This window comes from Copidosoma floridanum, unplaced genomic scaffold, assembly GCF_036245765.1.
Source record: "Copidosoma floridanum isolate Cflo_tuat_1 unplaced genomic scaffold, Cflo_Japanese_pri ptg000001l, whole genome shotgun sequence".
In the NCBI taxonomy this organism is placed as follows: Eukaryota; Metazoa; Arthropoda; class Insecta; order Hymenoptera; family Encyrtidae; genus Copidosoma; species Copidosoma floridanum.
In genome coordinates this window covers 10,728,888-10,744,227 of record NW_028321878.1, presented here as the reverse complement: position 1 = coordinate 10,744,227, position 15,340 = coordinate 10,728,888, and the positions used below count along the sequence as shown (strand labels likewise).

Here is a 15,340-nt window from a genome sequence, read left to right as displayed (position 1 = left end):
TCGTTTCTGCCACCCTGGTACTCGTACCACGCGCTTTGTGCTCGCGCACCGAGAGCGCTCCCTCTTTTCTCTCCTCGGAGTGTATAAATCAGCGCAAGCGCGCGTGCGGTTACCGCCAGCTGACTATAATCTAATTTTTTATTCTTTTTTACTTACTCGAACGACAGTGTATGTGTGTGTGTGTAACCAAAGGGTTAGGGAGAACTCGACAAAGTTTTGAATATGTCTGTACGAAGTAGCCTACGTATAGGTACAATGTATACCTGGTTGATAAAACTAATAGTCGTTTGCCTCACCTTTCTCTGTTCAAGGAAATCACAAAGTTACGTAAATGTATTATTCGGTGGAAAAAATGCTTAATTTTATTATCACTGATCTAAGTAAAACTCTCATGTTTGCCTCTATTGCTCGTTGTAGTCACCAAACTTTGATTTAATATTAATCATCACGTGTAAAAGCATATCTCGAAGAGAGAAAAAAAAAAAAAAAAACGTGAATGTACGAAAGTACACAATACTTCAGTGGTCAGACTTCCTGTTTTTTTACGAGCCGCACACGCAAAAAATGCCAAAGCGAAGCTGAAAAAAAAGGATACGCCAACGGAAAAAGGGGGGACAAACGCCTTCTTGGACATGGGAATCAAAAAAGATCGAGTGTGTTTTCATTTTCGCCGCCGTTGTACCATCGGGAGAAAATTCCTACCGAGGGACCGCATTATAATGCCACTGAGCTTAGCGACCCTTTCCAATTGAATCGCACGAAGGACCCCGATTATCCTTCTCGAGTGATTGCCTTGTCTTATTTTTATACCCCCTCCCCCTCTTATGCACCTTTCGATCGGGTGTGCATGTATTGTCGTTGCAAACGTGTAACCTTGCACTGCTCGGCGCATATCATATTTTTTCCACGCGTTTTAAAAACCCAAGTAAAAAAAGAGCAACTCCGTCCTATCGCTCCGAAGCATTCCGTCTTATTAACATTCACCTATGTCGGGACGATAAAATACCCGAGTGAATTCCTCGGGTGCGAGCAACGAGCCTCGCCCCAAGTTTATCAAAAGGAAAACTTGGGGAATAAAGTCGTGCAGAGGGATACTGCGCCTGTACGTACATTCACAGGCCTGATGCAGGCCTCCTTTTATCTCCTCTTGTGCCCTTCGTGAGATAACCACGTTGGACCAAGAGAGGCGGCTCCCCTGTGCGTATATGTACGCATCGCGTCCGAACCAATTAATTCGCGGCGTCCCCCTGAGGATCATTTGCATCGATACAACCGCGCGGTTGTTGATTTTCAACCGCAATTATAACAAACGAGCTGTGAGATACGAAGAGTCATTTATCCACAGCCAATGGTACATATACACGCGGGACCATCTACCGTTGAAGTGTAGACGTAAAAAAATGCGAATGGCAGTGATGGAATGTCCATTAAAAAGTTGGTTGTGAAACTCAGTTATCTCTAAATTCAAACTAGTGGATGCTCACTCGATGGCTGCCCCGGAGTATCGATTTTAATCCATCGTACGGGAGGGCATAGTATACACGAGGTAAGTATAGGATGAATAAAAAAAGCATGAGACTAAACGACGCGTATCAGGAGACCACGACCGAGAGGGTGACACTGTACTTACGTAGGCGCGGAAAGAGGAGTGACGGAAGGTGTATACCTATTTATGTTCGTCTGCTCGGCAAGGCCATCCCCGAAGCAACTTTATGGCCCATACAGTGTTAATGTACATATACATATACACTTAGGGATCTGCCCATGTAAGTGAGTATAGCTCAAAGACCACGGCGACTGTGCGCATCGATTAACATTCATGTATACCCCTGTCTTTCGGTGCTCTCTCGCTTTATCTATCAGCGGGTATTCAAATTTCACAAGCACCATCCTCTCGGGAGATGATCCTGCACGGACGCCTGTGCCGAAGCTTTTAGCCGTGTGAATAAACGCAAAAAAAAAAAATCCACGTTGAAGGTCCGCCTGTGTACGATGTATACAGTTTTAGGGGGCGGGGTGGGGAGAATAAAGAGTAATTATAAATACGAGCGCCGTAGCTCGCGATTACGAGCTTTTGACTGCTACAGCCGATTATATTTGCCGATACGTAAGAAAAAAAGGTCGAAATTTCGTGTGGAAAAATGGTATAAAGAGACCGTGGAAAACAGGTTCCTTCATCAATGAAATTAAAAAAAAAAAAAAAAAAAAAAAAAGGAAGTCGGAGGAACGCGAGCGAGTGCGTCCCCGTTGAACTGCAGAAATCATATACATCTCTCGAAAAGCCGAAAATTTTACCCGATTACTGGGTATACTTTACGGCGATCGAGCAAAGAGTGTGGAGGAAGATTCCCGTCCTCCGCTCTGTATGTCGGCGATGCCAGTCAACGCGTACACACGAGAGAGATGATACGCTTCGAGAACGAGGATGTGATTATGAGCTATACTTGTACGAGTGTGTCGTGCAGTTAATCATCTTCTGTGCACGCGTGTATGTATACATATCAAACCGTATAAGACTCGTAGTGTGCGGCTAATTAACGACGAGTGGAGAAAAAAAAAGGTAATGGAGGTAAGGAGGATACGCTGCCGCTGCTTCTTATTGATTGAGATATTTTTTTTTTTTTTTTTCTTCGAGACCTCCCAATTATAATTGTACTCATCGGAGCCTCGATTCCGGGGGTGAGTGTGCACGGTAGTTATGTTCCTTTAGCGGTAATGTTCGGAAGCAAAAAGAAATCAAGAAAAGGAATAATCGTCTCGGCCGAAAATTTTCACACGCAACGGCAAAAGAAAAGAAAAAAAAAAAAACAGGTACGAGGCAAGAGTAATGGCTTATATCGGTGGGTGGGGCGTATAGGGCAGGTATAGGATAAAGAGTCATCGAGCCGTGGAGCCGGCAAGATCGCGCACTTGCGCCCGCGGCGCGTCGAGAGCTGCAGACGCAAAATCGAGCCCTCGAAGCACGGAACGGCGGGGGAAGGAGACGAGGAGGTAAAGCGTGGAATAAGGCGAAGGAAGGGAGGGAGGGAGGATAAGGTGAGGGCGAAGACGGGCCCGCGAGGTATATGGAGGCGTAGGTGGGGTCGCCACGGTGCCGTGGTCCGCCTGGGAAAGTTGCGCCGCGGAGGGACCACGCATTGTGATTCCAAGGAGGCCACGCTAGGCTGACCCCGACGCCGTGCCGCTATACATAAGAACCACCGCGCGAGCTGCCGAGGAGGAGGAGGAGGTGGAATGAGAGAAAAGACTTTACATTAGCTACCCAGCCGTGTCGAGCACGCACGCGTTTGATGGTTGTGTGTGCCACATTACATTGTGTACGCCCGCGAGGAATAATACATCGGGGATATTTATGTATACATGTGGATGTGTGTATTATTTTGTACGCGAGTAAGAGAGAGAGATGGGGAAAAAAATTGACGTGATATTTTGTTTTTTTAATGAGGCGAAGGTAAAGGAGGGGGGTGGCGAGCGCGAGAGAACGAGTTAATGATCTTCCTCGTGCTCATTTTTGTTGTTGTCTCCCCACTTGCAGTCTGAATTTTTTTTTTATATTTTTATTTTTAGTCAACTTCAATGTTTTTGCCATCAAGTCATGGATTTCTTTTTTTTTTTTTTACACCGTGTTAAATCTTTAAATGACTTACGTTAATTTTTTATTTATTTTTTTTTTTACTAATAAGTCACTCAGTTTCAACCTATTGTAGCCTCGATTAATCTTTCATGAAAAAATTGTAACCACCACCCTAGGGTAACTTGTATCCTTATTAAAAAAAACCAAAAATATTATTCACGGTTTGTTTCTCAAATCGCGACGTGACGCGTCCGATTAACGATATGAATTCGCCCGCTTATCTAATTAGATCCAAGGCCCAAGCGCTCGAGCAGAAAAGAATAAAGAAACAGAATTAAAAAAAAAAAAAAAAACGAGAGAGAGAAAGGGATATAGGCGGATGGCAAGGTATGTATATACATACCCATATACATATAAAAGAAAGAAAGAAAGACGGCGCTTGTGTAATTGAGAGAGACGGCGCGGGTGAGTTTCCCAAGGTATGCAGCACACCACTGCCGCGGCTATACGGTGCACACACACACACTAAGCACGTGTGAGCAGTCTTTTCGTCCTCCCTCCACCCATTCATCCATCTACCCACCCACCTACAACGAGTGCAAGTATCCATACATATAGTACGGCCAAGACGTTGCGCAACGCGAAAATGCCGCTCGCGAGCTCCAAAGAAAGACATTATATTATGTGGAAGGGGGTCGTCGCCGTCGTGGGGCTAGTCTCGAAACAAGCCAAAAGTAAATAATACAAGGGGACCGTGATTTTCGGACTTTCCCACGCTGCTCCCCCTCCTGGGATGTATCTATTGTTGTGGCGTCTTGGGTCACCTATGGGACCCTCGCCCTCAAGACGAGGAGCTTCCGCGTGACAGACAGAGTCCGGCAGGTTATTACACCGGCACAGTGTTACCCTCGTCTCCCTCCCCCCCCCCAATACAGTGCATTAGCCTCTATGTTACTTTAATGCTGCTCCGCTGGTCTCGTTTAATTGGAGATCGAGACTGTGTTTAGGTGTATAAAAGAGAAGGAGCCAGACAAGGACAGGGAGGGGGGGGGCATAGGATTCTCTCGAGCGTTGCAAAGGAGGCGGTCTTTGTGCAGCGTGTAAGTATATGTGTATGGGATACGGACGTTTGGCCACTCGTGAAATTGACGTACACCGTGTACAGTATTTACTATGTCTGTAGGTGGTGGTTGGAGGCGTACTCGCAGTACTTAACACACGTATGGATTTAGTTTGACCTTTTTTTTTTTTTTTGTAAGGAGGAAGGCTTGTTTTGATTTCGGCCGGTGTGTGGGAATTTTTATCGGGAAGTCGGTGGCTCTGCTTGGATAACTCTTTGTACGCTTCGAGTGTTTGTTTTGACATCGGTTTGACTCGTACAAAGGGTTATGAGTTTTTGGATGAGCCACGATTGTCTGGATCTTTACGGAAGCTGACGAATGAAAATATTTTTTCAAGAAATTCCCAATTGAACAATTTTTACGGGGTTTATCGTAGCTCATCTGTATTGTTTTTTTTTTTGTTTATTATCGTGAGCCTTAGTGTTTCACACTGGATTTATAATCAAGTTTCCTGACTTAAGGTTTTCCTCCAACTATGGTTTCTACGCGTGACAAGTTTCGTACGTATAGTTTTTGAGCATGACTTGTGCGAGTATAGAATATCTACCTTCAGAACCTACAACTAGGAGGTAGGGTTGTTGTTTTTGCCCAAAATTTTAGTTTTCCCATAAAACTAATATTGAGGGGACAAAAAACTACTCGACAGGTCCAAATGAAAAGCATTACCCTGAAATCGTGAATTTTAATTATTTATTAAATCAATCAAGAAAAACATCCCTCATAATTGCGGCTCGCTAATGACAAGTTAAGGCGTCAATTTTCGTTGTGGCATTTAAAAAAATCTTTCATTCGTACGTTGAATAGACGTATCGCGCAGTGGTCAAGCAAAATATAACTACTCTCGATTAACTTTCGCGCTTTTTCCGCATGGCACACACGTATATGTGGCACGGGTGTGCGAGTGTCCATCCATGGGTTCCCCTACATTCTTTCATTTCCTTTAATCTTCGCCGACGCCCTCGTTTCCTACACGAGGACACACAAAGCCGCACAATCAACGACAGGGAGAGAGACACGACCTACTCGACTTTTATTCGAAAGACGGTTCTCGTTTACGGTCGTCTCCTCTCTTGCACTGATGTGCCTATTTTGCTCTCGACTCGACGAGAGAAGCCCTCGCTCTACGTGTATACCCGGTGGTTTCGTGAGTAACACATTACGTACGGCGCTACACGTGACGTGTACACCGTGAAACCGGCAAACGTACGAGTTCAAGCTACAAAACAATTATCCGCTTCTTATATCCATGGGTGCATAATTAAACGTCCCCTGTGACCATTTCATCGAGCGAAACGAAACAAGTTGTTCCGAGTTGTTGGCCAAAGAGCGAAATGACGACGTTTCATTGTGCGGCTTTCACGATCGGTATTTTCGAAGCTTATGGAGTTCCGTTTCTCCGTTTTCTTGGGTACACTGTGGGGAATTCTTTGGTCAAAGGTTCGCATAGTTTTCCCCCCACTGTCACGTCTTTTGTTTTTTCTCATTCCTCAAATCTCAACGGGAAATCCTGTTTGTGTGCGTGCACGCAAGTGTGTAGGTGTGCTTACGGAGGGGAGACAAACAGAGTGACTTTCGAAAGACATTGGGTCGTCCGAAGGAAAACTATTGGGTTGTTTCGTTTAGCTGTGCGAAATTTTCCACGAATACGTCGTTCGTTCGTTCGATTTTGTGAGACCAAGATAAATATGTATGAGGTGAAGGAAAAAAAAATAAATAAAAATAAAAAGTAACTCACCTTCTGGACATGAGCATTTGAAGGTCAAGTTGTCGATCTCGTGGCAGACGCCGCCGTTTTGACACGGCGACGGACTGCAGGGTATGTACTCGCTTTCGCAATTTTGGCCGGTGAATCCGCTGTTGCACATGCATCTGGAAAGAAAATTGGGCCATTATAGAGGGAATCACTGTGCAGGCACGTGAAAGAATAAATCGTGAATCTTATGACTTGAACTTGATTTGGGGATTGTTAAAATATGGTTTTGTTTGGGTACGACATAATTTTACATTACTAAAGAAAAAAAAAAATTTGCTCAGCGAAAAGCCACGTTCTCTCGTCTTTGTAGTGAAAGCAAAGCTACGATAAACTGCCTATTATGATACAATACCTCAAATATCCACCGTAAGGTTTCGGCGAATGGAAAAAAAAAAAAAAAAAAAACTAAAAGCTGATAGAGGAGAACCAAACGACGCAGTGCACGAGTAGGGGGTGTGTTATCGCTCGCTTTCCGAGGCAAAAAGGAGACTACTGCTACTATACTGGCGTTTATAGTGTCTCGCATTACTCGGAGACAGCACACACGCGCGGCGTTGGATTACGCAGAGAAGGACGACGACGACAGCGTTGGTACGAGGAGTTTCGAGTGATTGACGATTGCGTGGTCGATGTACGCTTGATTTTCATTTATTCAGACACCGACGTTTCAGTGAATTGTGGGTATGAACCAATAACCAAGAGGGTCTCACGGCATCTTCTTAGATACGCAAAAGGAAATTTTAATCGTTTTCCAGTTGCTCATCATTGCTCCGAGTGTCATGCTTCAAAGGAGTGATTGAACGACTATTTTTTCTGTCAACGCCTACTTTGTTTTGTATATTGGAAATATTAAGAACACAACGGCATATACACCATATTTTTGTGTGGTAGTAAAAAAAAAATAATGTACTAATGTTACCAATCGATCTGATTTCGTCAGATATGCTACACTACACCAAGAGATCAATCGTTGCGTTGCGTATGATCACAAAAAACGAGGAACCGTAAACAAGTAAATTAAAAAAAAAAAAAAAGCACAAACACAATGCGACTGGATACATTTTTACACAATTTGCGTCACGCCACTTATACTTGCGAGCCGTTTAAATCACATGCGATATCGGCAATAATACAGCAATGTGTAAACGCGAAAAAAGGACATTGGAAGTATCATTTTTCTCGATATCGTCACATCGTCATCATTTCAAAAAGTAAGAAATAACAAAGCTTGATTAACCACGAGTTTTTCGTTCCCACAGGTTTCAGTTTGATGTTCACACGATGAGGTCACATATGGGAAAATATCGATGAATTATATATAGATGGCCCTAAACGTTTTTTTTAAATTGAAAAGTCATAATTAACAAAGTACTGTTTCTCTTTGATACCGTTTTCGTATTATGATGGAACATTAAATTTGTCAATGGGTAACATTTTTCTATAAGATACGGATCAATGACAACTGACTTTTATGATTGATATCAATCGCGATCAAATATGATTTTCTAGACATTGAATCCAAGTGCATTTGATGATGTCCCACGTAATAATTTTTACGTTTGGCCAAACTTGCGCAAAAGTTCTTGTGGTCAACGTTTGGCCAAACTTTGGCCAAGCTTAGGCAATGAGAAAATCCCAAACTTGGATTTTCGTTGGAATATTTGACTCAATATTTTTCGTAAGCAGACCAACTAATATCCTGATGCAACAAATTAATTTTTTAGACGTTTGGATGAATATTTGCTAAACTTGAGTCAAATATTCCAACAAAAATCCAAGTTTGGGATTTTCTCATTGCCCAAGCTTGGCCAAACGTTGACTACATGAACTTTAGCGCAAGTTTGGCCAAACTTAAAAATTTTTACGCAGAGTTTGATGGGATTATTCGTGTAATTTTTCAAGGTATAAAGCATAGAAATATTACATCAAATAGAGACAACATGTAAATTACAGTTATGTAAAATTTTATGTGGTTATTCGAATTTTTGCACTAAAAAGTATTTTAAATAAAAATGACCAATGGACAAATAATAAAAATTACCATACAAATAATAATAAAATTATCATAAATAATAATAATAAAAAATACCAAGAATTACACAATTTCGTTAAAAAGTATTTCTGTAATACATTCAACACCCTTGCATCACATGCATGTTATTGTTTCAAGCGAGTTCTCGGTTTTAAGTCTATGACGAAAAAAAACTGGTCTAGCAAATGATCTTTTTTACCATACGCACGTTGGAATCGCGTAAAAATTTGAGTACCAGTTGGTTTGTCAGTCAAAAAAAATAATAAACAACCGACATCTGGTGCACTACTCCCATCAGGTCTTGTTTAAGCTCGAGGTAAAAAAAAAAAAAAAAAATATATATATAAAGGGAGATGGGGGTGTAATATGGGGGTTCGCACCTCGTGCCAGCAGCGAGCAGTAAAAGCAGAATCACGCGCGTGAGAATTCTGGTCGTCGTCGACGTTGTCGTCGTTATTGTCATCATGATGATGATGTGGTCGTGCCTGGCTGACGCTCAGCGAGAAGATATTCCTCATATTTCGCCAAGCATATTTTTCCCCATCCGTCGAGGGCCCAGGCTCTTTCTCTCGGACACTGTTATATATACACGCGTTTTCACGCAATTTTCATTCTTATCCCACAAATGTATGTAATCCGTACATCCAACACTTATTTCGTACCTGTAGGCACGATTTCTCCGACACTCGATATATTTATATTTTTCTCCTAGCGAGCACACTGTATACTACTTATTAAATTTTTTTTTCCTTTTTTTTTTTATCACACACTAGAATTGGTACTTTGATATTATCATTACTATGTACTACTTCAACTTTTTTTTTCTTCTTCTTTTGCACTTTATACACGCGCGATTGCACCACTATACCTGTAAACGCTAATTCTTATCCTGTTTTGCACACAACTGACTATATTCCAAAGAACTTGTTATTTGTACAAATTTGTGATATTATTTTTCTTCTTTCTTGTCAAACTCACGTTCACAATTATATATTTATTGCACTCAACAACAACAACAACAACAACAACAAAAACAACAATAACAACAAGAAGTATGGATCATCAACAGCAGCAGCAACCAAAAATTTTTTCCAAAACACTTTCACGTCCTACAGTATCCCTTGTCGATTTTTCTTCCTCGTTCTCAAAACTCACGGGGCAGTGCATAGACATACACACTCACCGACAAATCAACAATTTATCAGACTCCTTTGCACTGGAGAAACAAAAAAAAAAAAAAACAAGGCCAACTCGTGGCGGTGCGGTGAATAATCACGTCCACGAAAATTTATCCCCGAAAACTCTCGGTCTCAAGTCTCAGCCTCCGCTCGGAAAAACACGAGAGAACCAGGCCCAGAGCAAACACGCACGGCCGACGAGATGGCGTCGGGCCGCCGGGGTCCTTCAAAAGTCCACAGCGCGCCTTTCTCTCCTCTCCTCCTCCACGAGATCTCGAGCGCCGCTGCTCTCCAAAGCCGGTTTTTCTTCCTCGAAAAAAAAAGAGGAACGCGCTTTTTCACTTGTGCTCCACCCAAGGTGCACACGAGGGGGTAGTTTCTACCCTGTGTTTCGGACCGCAGGTACCGGGGCAATCTTATCCATGACGGCCGATGGTGCGGCGCGCCGCGACAACCACGACTGCCGGGCGTTGCCGTCGACGATCCTCGACATGAGCGACCTGCTCCGATTTTCCGAGCATAACGGTGTGTCCCTCGATTGCCAAGTACCGATCACCTCGTGCGCTTCATCACGGATTAACAACAGATCGGTCGAACTGCACAGCACCGCGCGACACTCAAAGGTACGATCCGATGGCACTTTTCCGGGAGAGGGAAAAAGTTGGTAAAATCCACAGATTGACGGGTCCAGCGAGCCAACACCAGACGAAGGCGCGGAGAACGTCGTCGTGCCTGGACAGATGCAGGGGAGCTCGCGCAGCGAGAGCCAGAGAGAAAGCCTCCTCGTATATTACACAAGGTATTCTGCACGGGGCTCGTGGCGGCTAACGATCGCTCGATCGGGCATGCGTCTTGTCCCCGGACGGCTGGCCGACTGACTATGGAGAACGGGACGGGGCTCGCGCGACCCAGCCTTCCTTACTCGCAGATGGAGCCTCTATAGGTGGTATGTGTGTATATAATACCAAAGGACCATGGGGAGTTGGGGAGAGAGAGGGACCTCAACAGACGACGGGCACACATATACAAGCGGCGGGGGCCCGTTCTACGTGTGTGTGTGTGTGCGCGCCTGTCGCGCTCTCTCGAGCACACACCGAGAGCCCGTCCCCTTCCCACGCCCGTGCTCGACAACCTGTATATATATATATTTCCCACTCTCTCGTATATATATATATATATATATATATGTATATATTATCCATGGGTTCTCTTCTCTCGGTCCTGCTCTTTCTCGCGGGGGACTCACCATACGGGGCACCCTACGAGACTATACTCCTCTGGCTGACTCTCGTGCCCGTGTGCAGGAGGCTTTAAACGACGGCACGGAGAGTATAGTTGCTTCTCTTCGCCCCTTCGGTGGACTCGTTGCGGTGCAGATCGGAGCCTGATGCTCTCTCTCTTTCTCTGCAGTTGATGCTGCTTGCCGATGCCTCTCGTGCACACATATACGATCTTTCTTTCGGAGCTTGTCCCCTACTCGTATATATATTATATGAGGGTATTCGTTCCTCCTCCTTCTTCTTCCTCTTCTCGCCGAGAGAGGCCTGAATTTTGAGATCGCCTTCTTCTCCGCGCGCATGCATTATAACATATACACTATATCTATACTTATTATACATGTGTAGTCCGAGGTGTGTGTGTGCTTATTTGGACTCTCTCATCTTCTTCTTCTTCTCCTTTTACATGTATATTTATATGTAGGTATAGGCTTTTTGATTCATCCTCGATGACGCGCCGGCGAGGCCGATCGCGACGACGTTTTCTTGGAACCTCTTTCGAGTCCGCGGTTTCTTTACCTCCTTCGTCCTTCCCTTCGTTCTTCCATGCAATGAAAGGATGGAGTTTTTTTTTTTTTTTTTTTTAAATTCTTTATTTCCACGTGGTTCCTCTGCTTTTCCTCCCTCTACGCGAGATCATCGCTGAAATTCACTGTAAGTCGATGTGAACGATTTCAATGGGATCGTCGCTTATACTTGCAACTACCCGCAGCTATCTGTACATCGGACAAATCGAGGGAAAAACGGCCAAAATATCATCCAGACAGGGACCAAAGTGCCTACACCACGATCGCAAACAATGAATAAAACTCGGCACGTGACCTCTTCTTTCGTTTCTTTCTTTCTGTCGCATCGTTACCCAAAAAAAGGAGGGAGAGAAAGAGAAACAAAAAAAAAATTGGAATCGGAGAAAAGTAGCAGAGACAACAACCGCCATCCATACGATTTCCCTTCTACAACGCACTTAACGCACGTATAAAATACATGCACGTATACATACGTAGTGCTTATATATTCCCAAGTGCTCATTTTCACTTGTTTGCGCCTATATACATAATATATACGGGGAAGGTACGCCCCTCCGTAGGGTAGCAGAGCCTGTAACAACCACCACCATCGGTCGGGGGGGTGGAAGGGATGCAGAAAAAAAAATACACCGTCCACCGAACCACCCCTCCAGCGATTCTCACACGTGGACGCGGGGGAAGGAGAGCCCGAGGCGCAGCTCTCTTCTCCCCCTTCCCCCCCACCCTGCGCGTGCTTCCTAAATCTATTATATCGGATGATCGGCACCCCGTGAAAGATTCGCTCTGATAAGTATCGTGGACATGTACGCGCACCGCTGTCGCTCATTTTTCGACATCGTGCATGTGTTTTGTACGTGTATATTATACTATACTGCGTTGTACAGTGTCTCCCCGGGGTCACGAGGTGCCGACGATAGTATATATATATATATATATATATATATATATATATATATATATATATATACCTACACCTATTCGTCCCGTCATTGTGCCGATCTTATTGGTTTTATTGATACACGCGCGCCCCTGTGATGTACAACTTTATTGTTCTGGTTATTATTTGCGGGAGGGTGCACACACACACGCCACAATGGCTGAAAGCGGCTGCTCCTGCTTGATGGACCATTAAAATTTGTCGAGCCGATGTCCATTGGTATTGTACGCGCGTGTGTGTGTGCTGGTACACGCGGATTTGAACGAATGACTTCTTCTCTCTCTATTTTTTTACAAACCTTTTCATCGCGTGTAATGTAAGCTACTGTGTTCTTGACTTTGATGAATCGGTGCGCGTCGATTGGCCGAGGATCGGTCGTTATCGACGCTCAAACTTTTCGTCCTCGGGAATAATAGCACACACGTCCCTCTCGTTTCGCGCGACCGATCAAGAATTTTGATGGCCTCGGGTGAAAAGAGAGAGAGAGAGAGAGAAAAATAGCGGAGGAGAGGCTCGCACCCGAGAGAGAGGGTCCCTAATGACCGGCGGGGCGCATAGCGTTGGAAACTGTAAATTTTGATTTATAGAGGCCCGCGTCGCAAGGATCAGATCCCAAGGCGCGAGATGTGATCTCGAGGATTCTGCTCGGGGCACTCTAATTTTCGACACCTCTCCGCAACACATCATCATCATCATCTCCGATCTCGAAATCCAACATCAGGCGAAGAACGAGAAAAGTCAGAGGGACACCGAGAACCCACCTCGACTCGTCACACACTCGATCATAATATGATCCCTTCGCGTGTTAATACGAGTCCCAAATATATTATAACCAATACCAGCAACAGCCGAGGGTCGAGATCTTGTGTTCCTCGAAAAAATCGCTTTCCTCCCACAAGGTGTGTACATATACGTGTACGTATATATAAAACAGAGATCGACGCCTCGGGTAATTAATCATTGTTTTCCGGAGCGACTAATTAATTAGGCGCACTCTCCTACCCCTGTACTCCGTTCGAGGGAACGATATATATATATATATGTACACACGGCCAATTAAGATCTCAGAAGCTCGGCTATACGTGTCGTCGCGGTACCATCGCGCGTAGTGCCGTTAGCTTCTAACACCGCGAGCACTTAATACGTGCCGTCGCGAAATTACCCGCACTTCTTCGTACACACTTTGTACTGTGTGTACGTAAAAAAGGCGCTCGAGTCGTGTATAAGTGCGCAGCCGCGAGTGGGCCATGTGTGCCCGCCCGCTCGAGAGCAACAGGTGGATTTCTGCGTCGGAGAGACTTCAATAGCACAAAGTATGTACCATCGTTGCTCGTCACCTCTGCATCGGCCATTCAGCTTCTTTCGCCACAATATGTTTTACCTGGTACCTTTGACGATGGAAACAAAAAAAAAAAAACAAAAAAAAAACAGTGGTATATATTGCCTGTACCGGCAACTTTATACACAAGTCCGCGCGTAAAACGAGTCCAAGCATCAGCGACGTTAGCTGGATACCTGTATACACACGCCGCGAAACGTACAGAAAGAGAGACGTTTCTATCGGGTGGTTTTGCCGTCGTCCAACATTTCCGGTATTATACCCACGCGCGTATACGTTCCACCTTGTACTGTACTGGGACGACTCTGCAATGGAATGCCGATGCGGGGCTTCTTCCCTCCCGTCGTATATAGGAGGACGAGGGGACGAACGCGCGTTGCTTTGGTGTATTTAACCGTCCCGGGAATCTTTTGCACTTTGGGAAACTTTAAAGCCATCGAAAGTCCTGGATTTGACTTTGACAGCTTGTCTTTGTGTTACCACAAACGACTCGAGCGTCTTTTCGAGACTTTTGCAATATTTTTCAATGACTTGCGCAGCCCCTCGGGTTTTTGATGTTTTTACCACGTGCGAATCAATAAACCACCAAGTGACACTACTTTCGAGAATCCGGTGGGTTACGTAAACGAAGAGAAACCTCCAAGGTACACGAGGTATGCGAGCAGGGAAGCGAGCAAAAAGTGTCATGCGATATACCGCCAAAAAGAAGATCGATGTAAAGAACAGAAAAAAAAAAAAAAATGAGAATCCGAGCCAAAGTCAAGTCCGGTTACGTCGACGCTAACGTAGAGAGACACAAGGGCTAGTCGACGTAAAATGACGATGATCTCGGCGGACGGGGAGAATATTATATCGAGTACGGTGTAATTTTATTTTGCATACGTGCAGCAGAGGCGGTGACATCGTGTAACGAGGTTGGAAAGGGAGAAGGACGCAAAGTGCATTCCTCGTTTTTCTCTCGTACTAGCGTGCTGGTATAATATATATGGTTTTGCTGTACCAACAAGACGACGGCGATCGACGTTTCACGGTCGCGTGGTCTTTTTATATACTGTTGAGCTGTGCTGTGCAAAGAGACATTTTTTCCGATTTTTTCATTACCGTAACGCGTGTATGTGTAAAGCCCGGTTTTGAAATCGGTATACTGGGAGCCAATTTTTTCTCCACCGGATCGGAGTGCACGTGTGGGCTGAACAATGCGAATCATTTGTCATACTCGACTCTGAAGAGGAAAGGAGACTTTGCTTCCAGTGACGTACAGTAGTGTGTATTTAATACGTATAATACGGTTCTACTGGACGATTGCGCCGGCGATACGGGCACGCTCTCAAAGTGTAATAAAAGACGCGTTGCGCAACCAGAATATGTATATTATAAAAGCGAGAGAAAGAGAGAGAGAGAGAGACCGATGGATGTAAAACGACAGCGTTGCGCATTAACGGGCGGAAAAAAGCGTGGAAGGATACAAATGTAGACTGCTGGGATGCTGGTGCCCCGGAAGAAGTCTAATGTCGTTCATCGGCCGATTTTTATCGAGCACGGAAGTTGTTTCTCGCGGGGCTATTTCTACGATGCACGTAAACTGCATGGAGAAATTTTCTG

General features: G+C 44.5%; 1 protein-coding gene across 1 annotated transcript in view; it reads right to left on the bottom strand.

The window, feature by feature from the left end:
* Positions 1–9,715, bottom strand: part of N (neurogenic locus Notch protein) — a 113,283-nt gene extending 103,568 nt beyond the window's left edge. The window contains exons 1-2 of the mRNA XM_089588438.1: positions 8,861–9,715; positions 6,431–6,564 (exon numbers count right to left, since the gene is read on the bottom strand). Of these exons, the coding sequence (XP_089444564.1) occupies positions 6,431–6,564; positions 8,861–8,946 (220 nt within the window). The 5' untranslated portion in view covers positions 8,947–9,715. The remainder of the gene's footprint in view (positions 1–6,430; positions 6,565–8,860) is intronic.
* Positions 9,716–15,340: the final 5,625 nt, after the last annotated feature.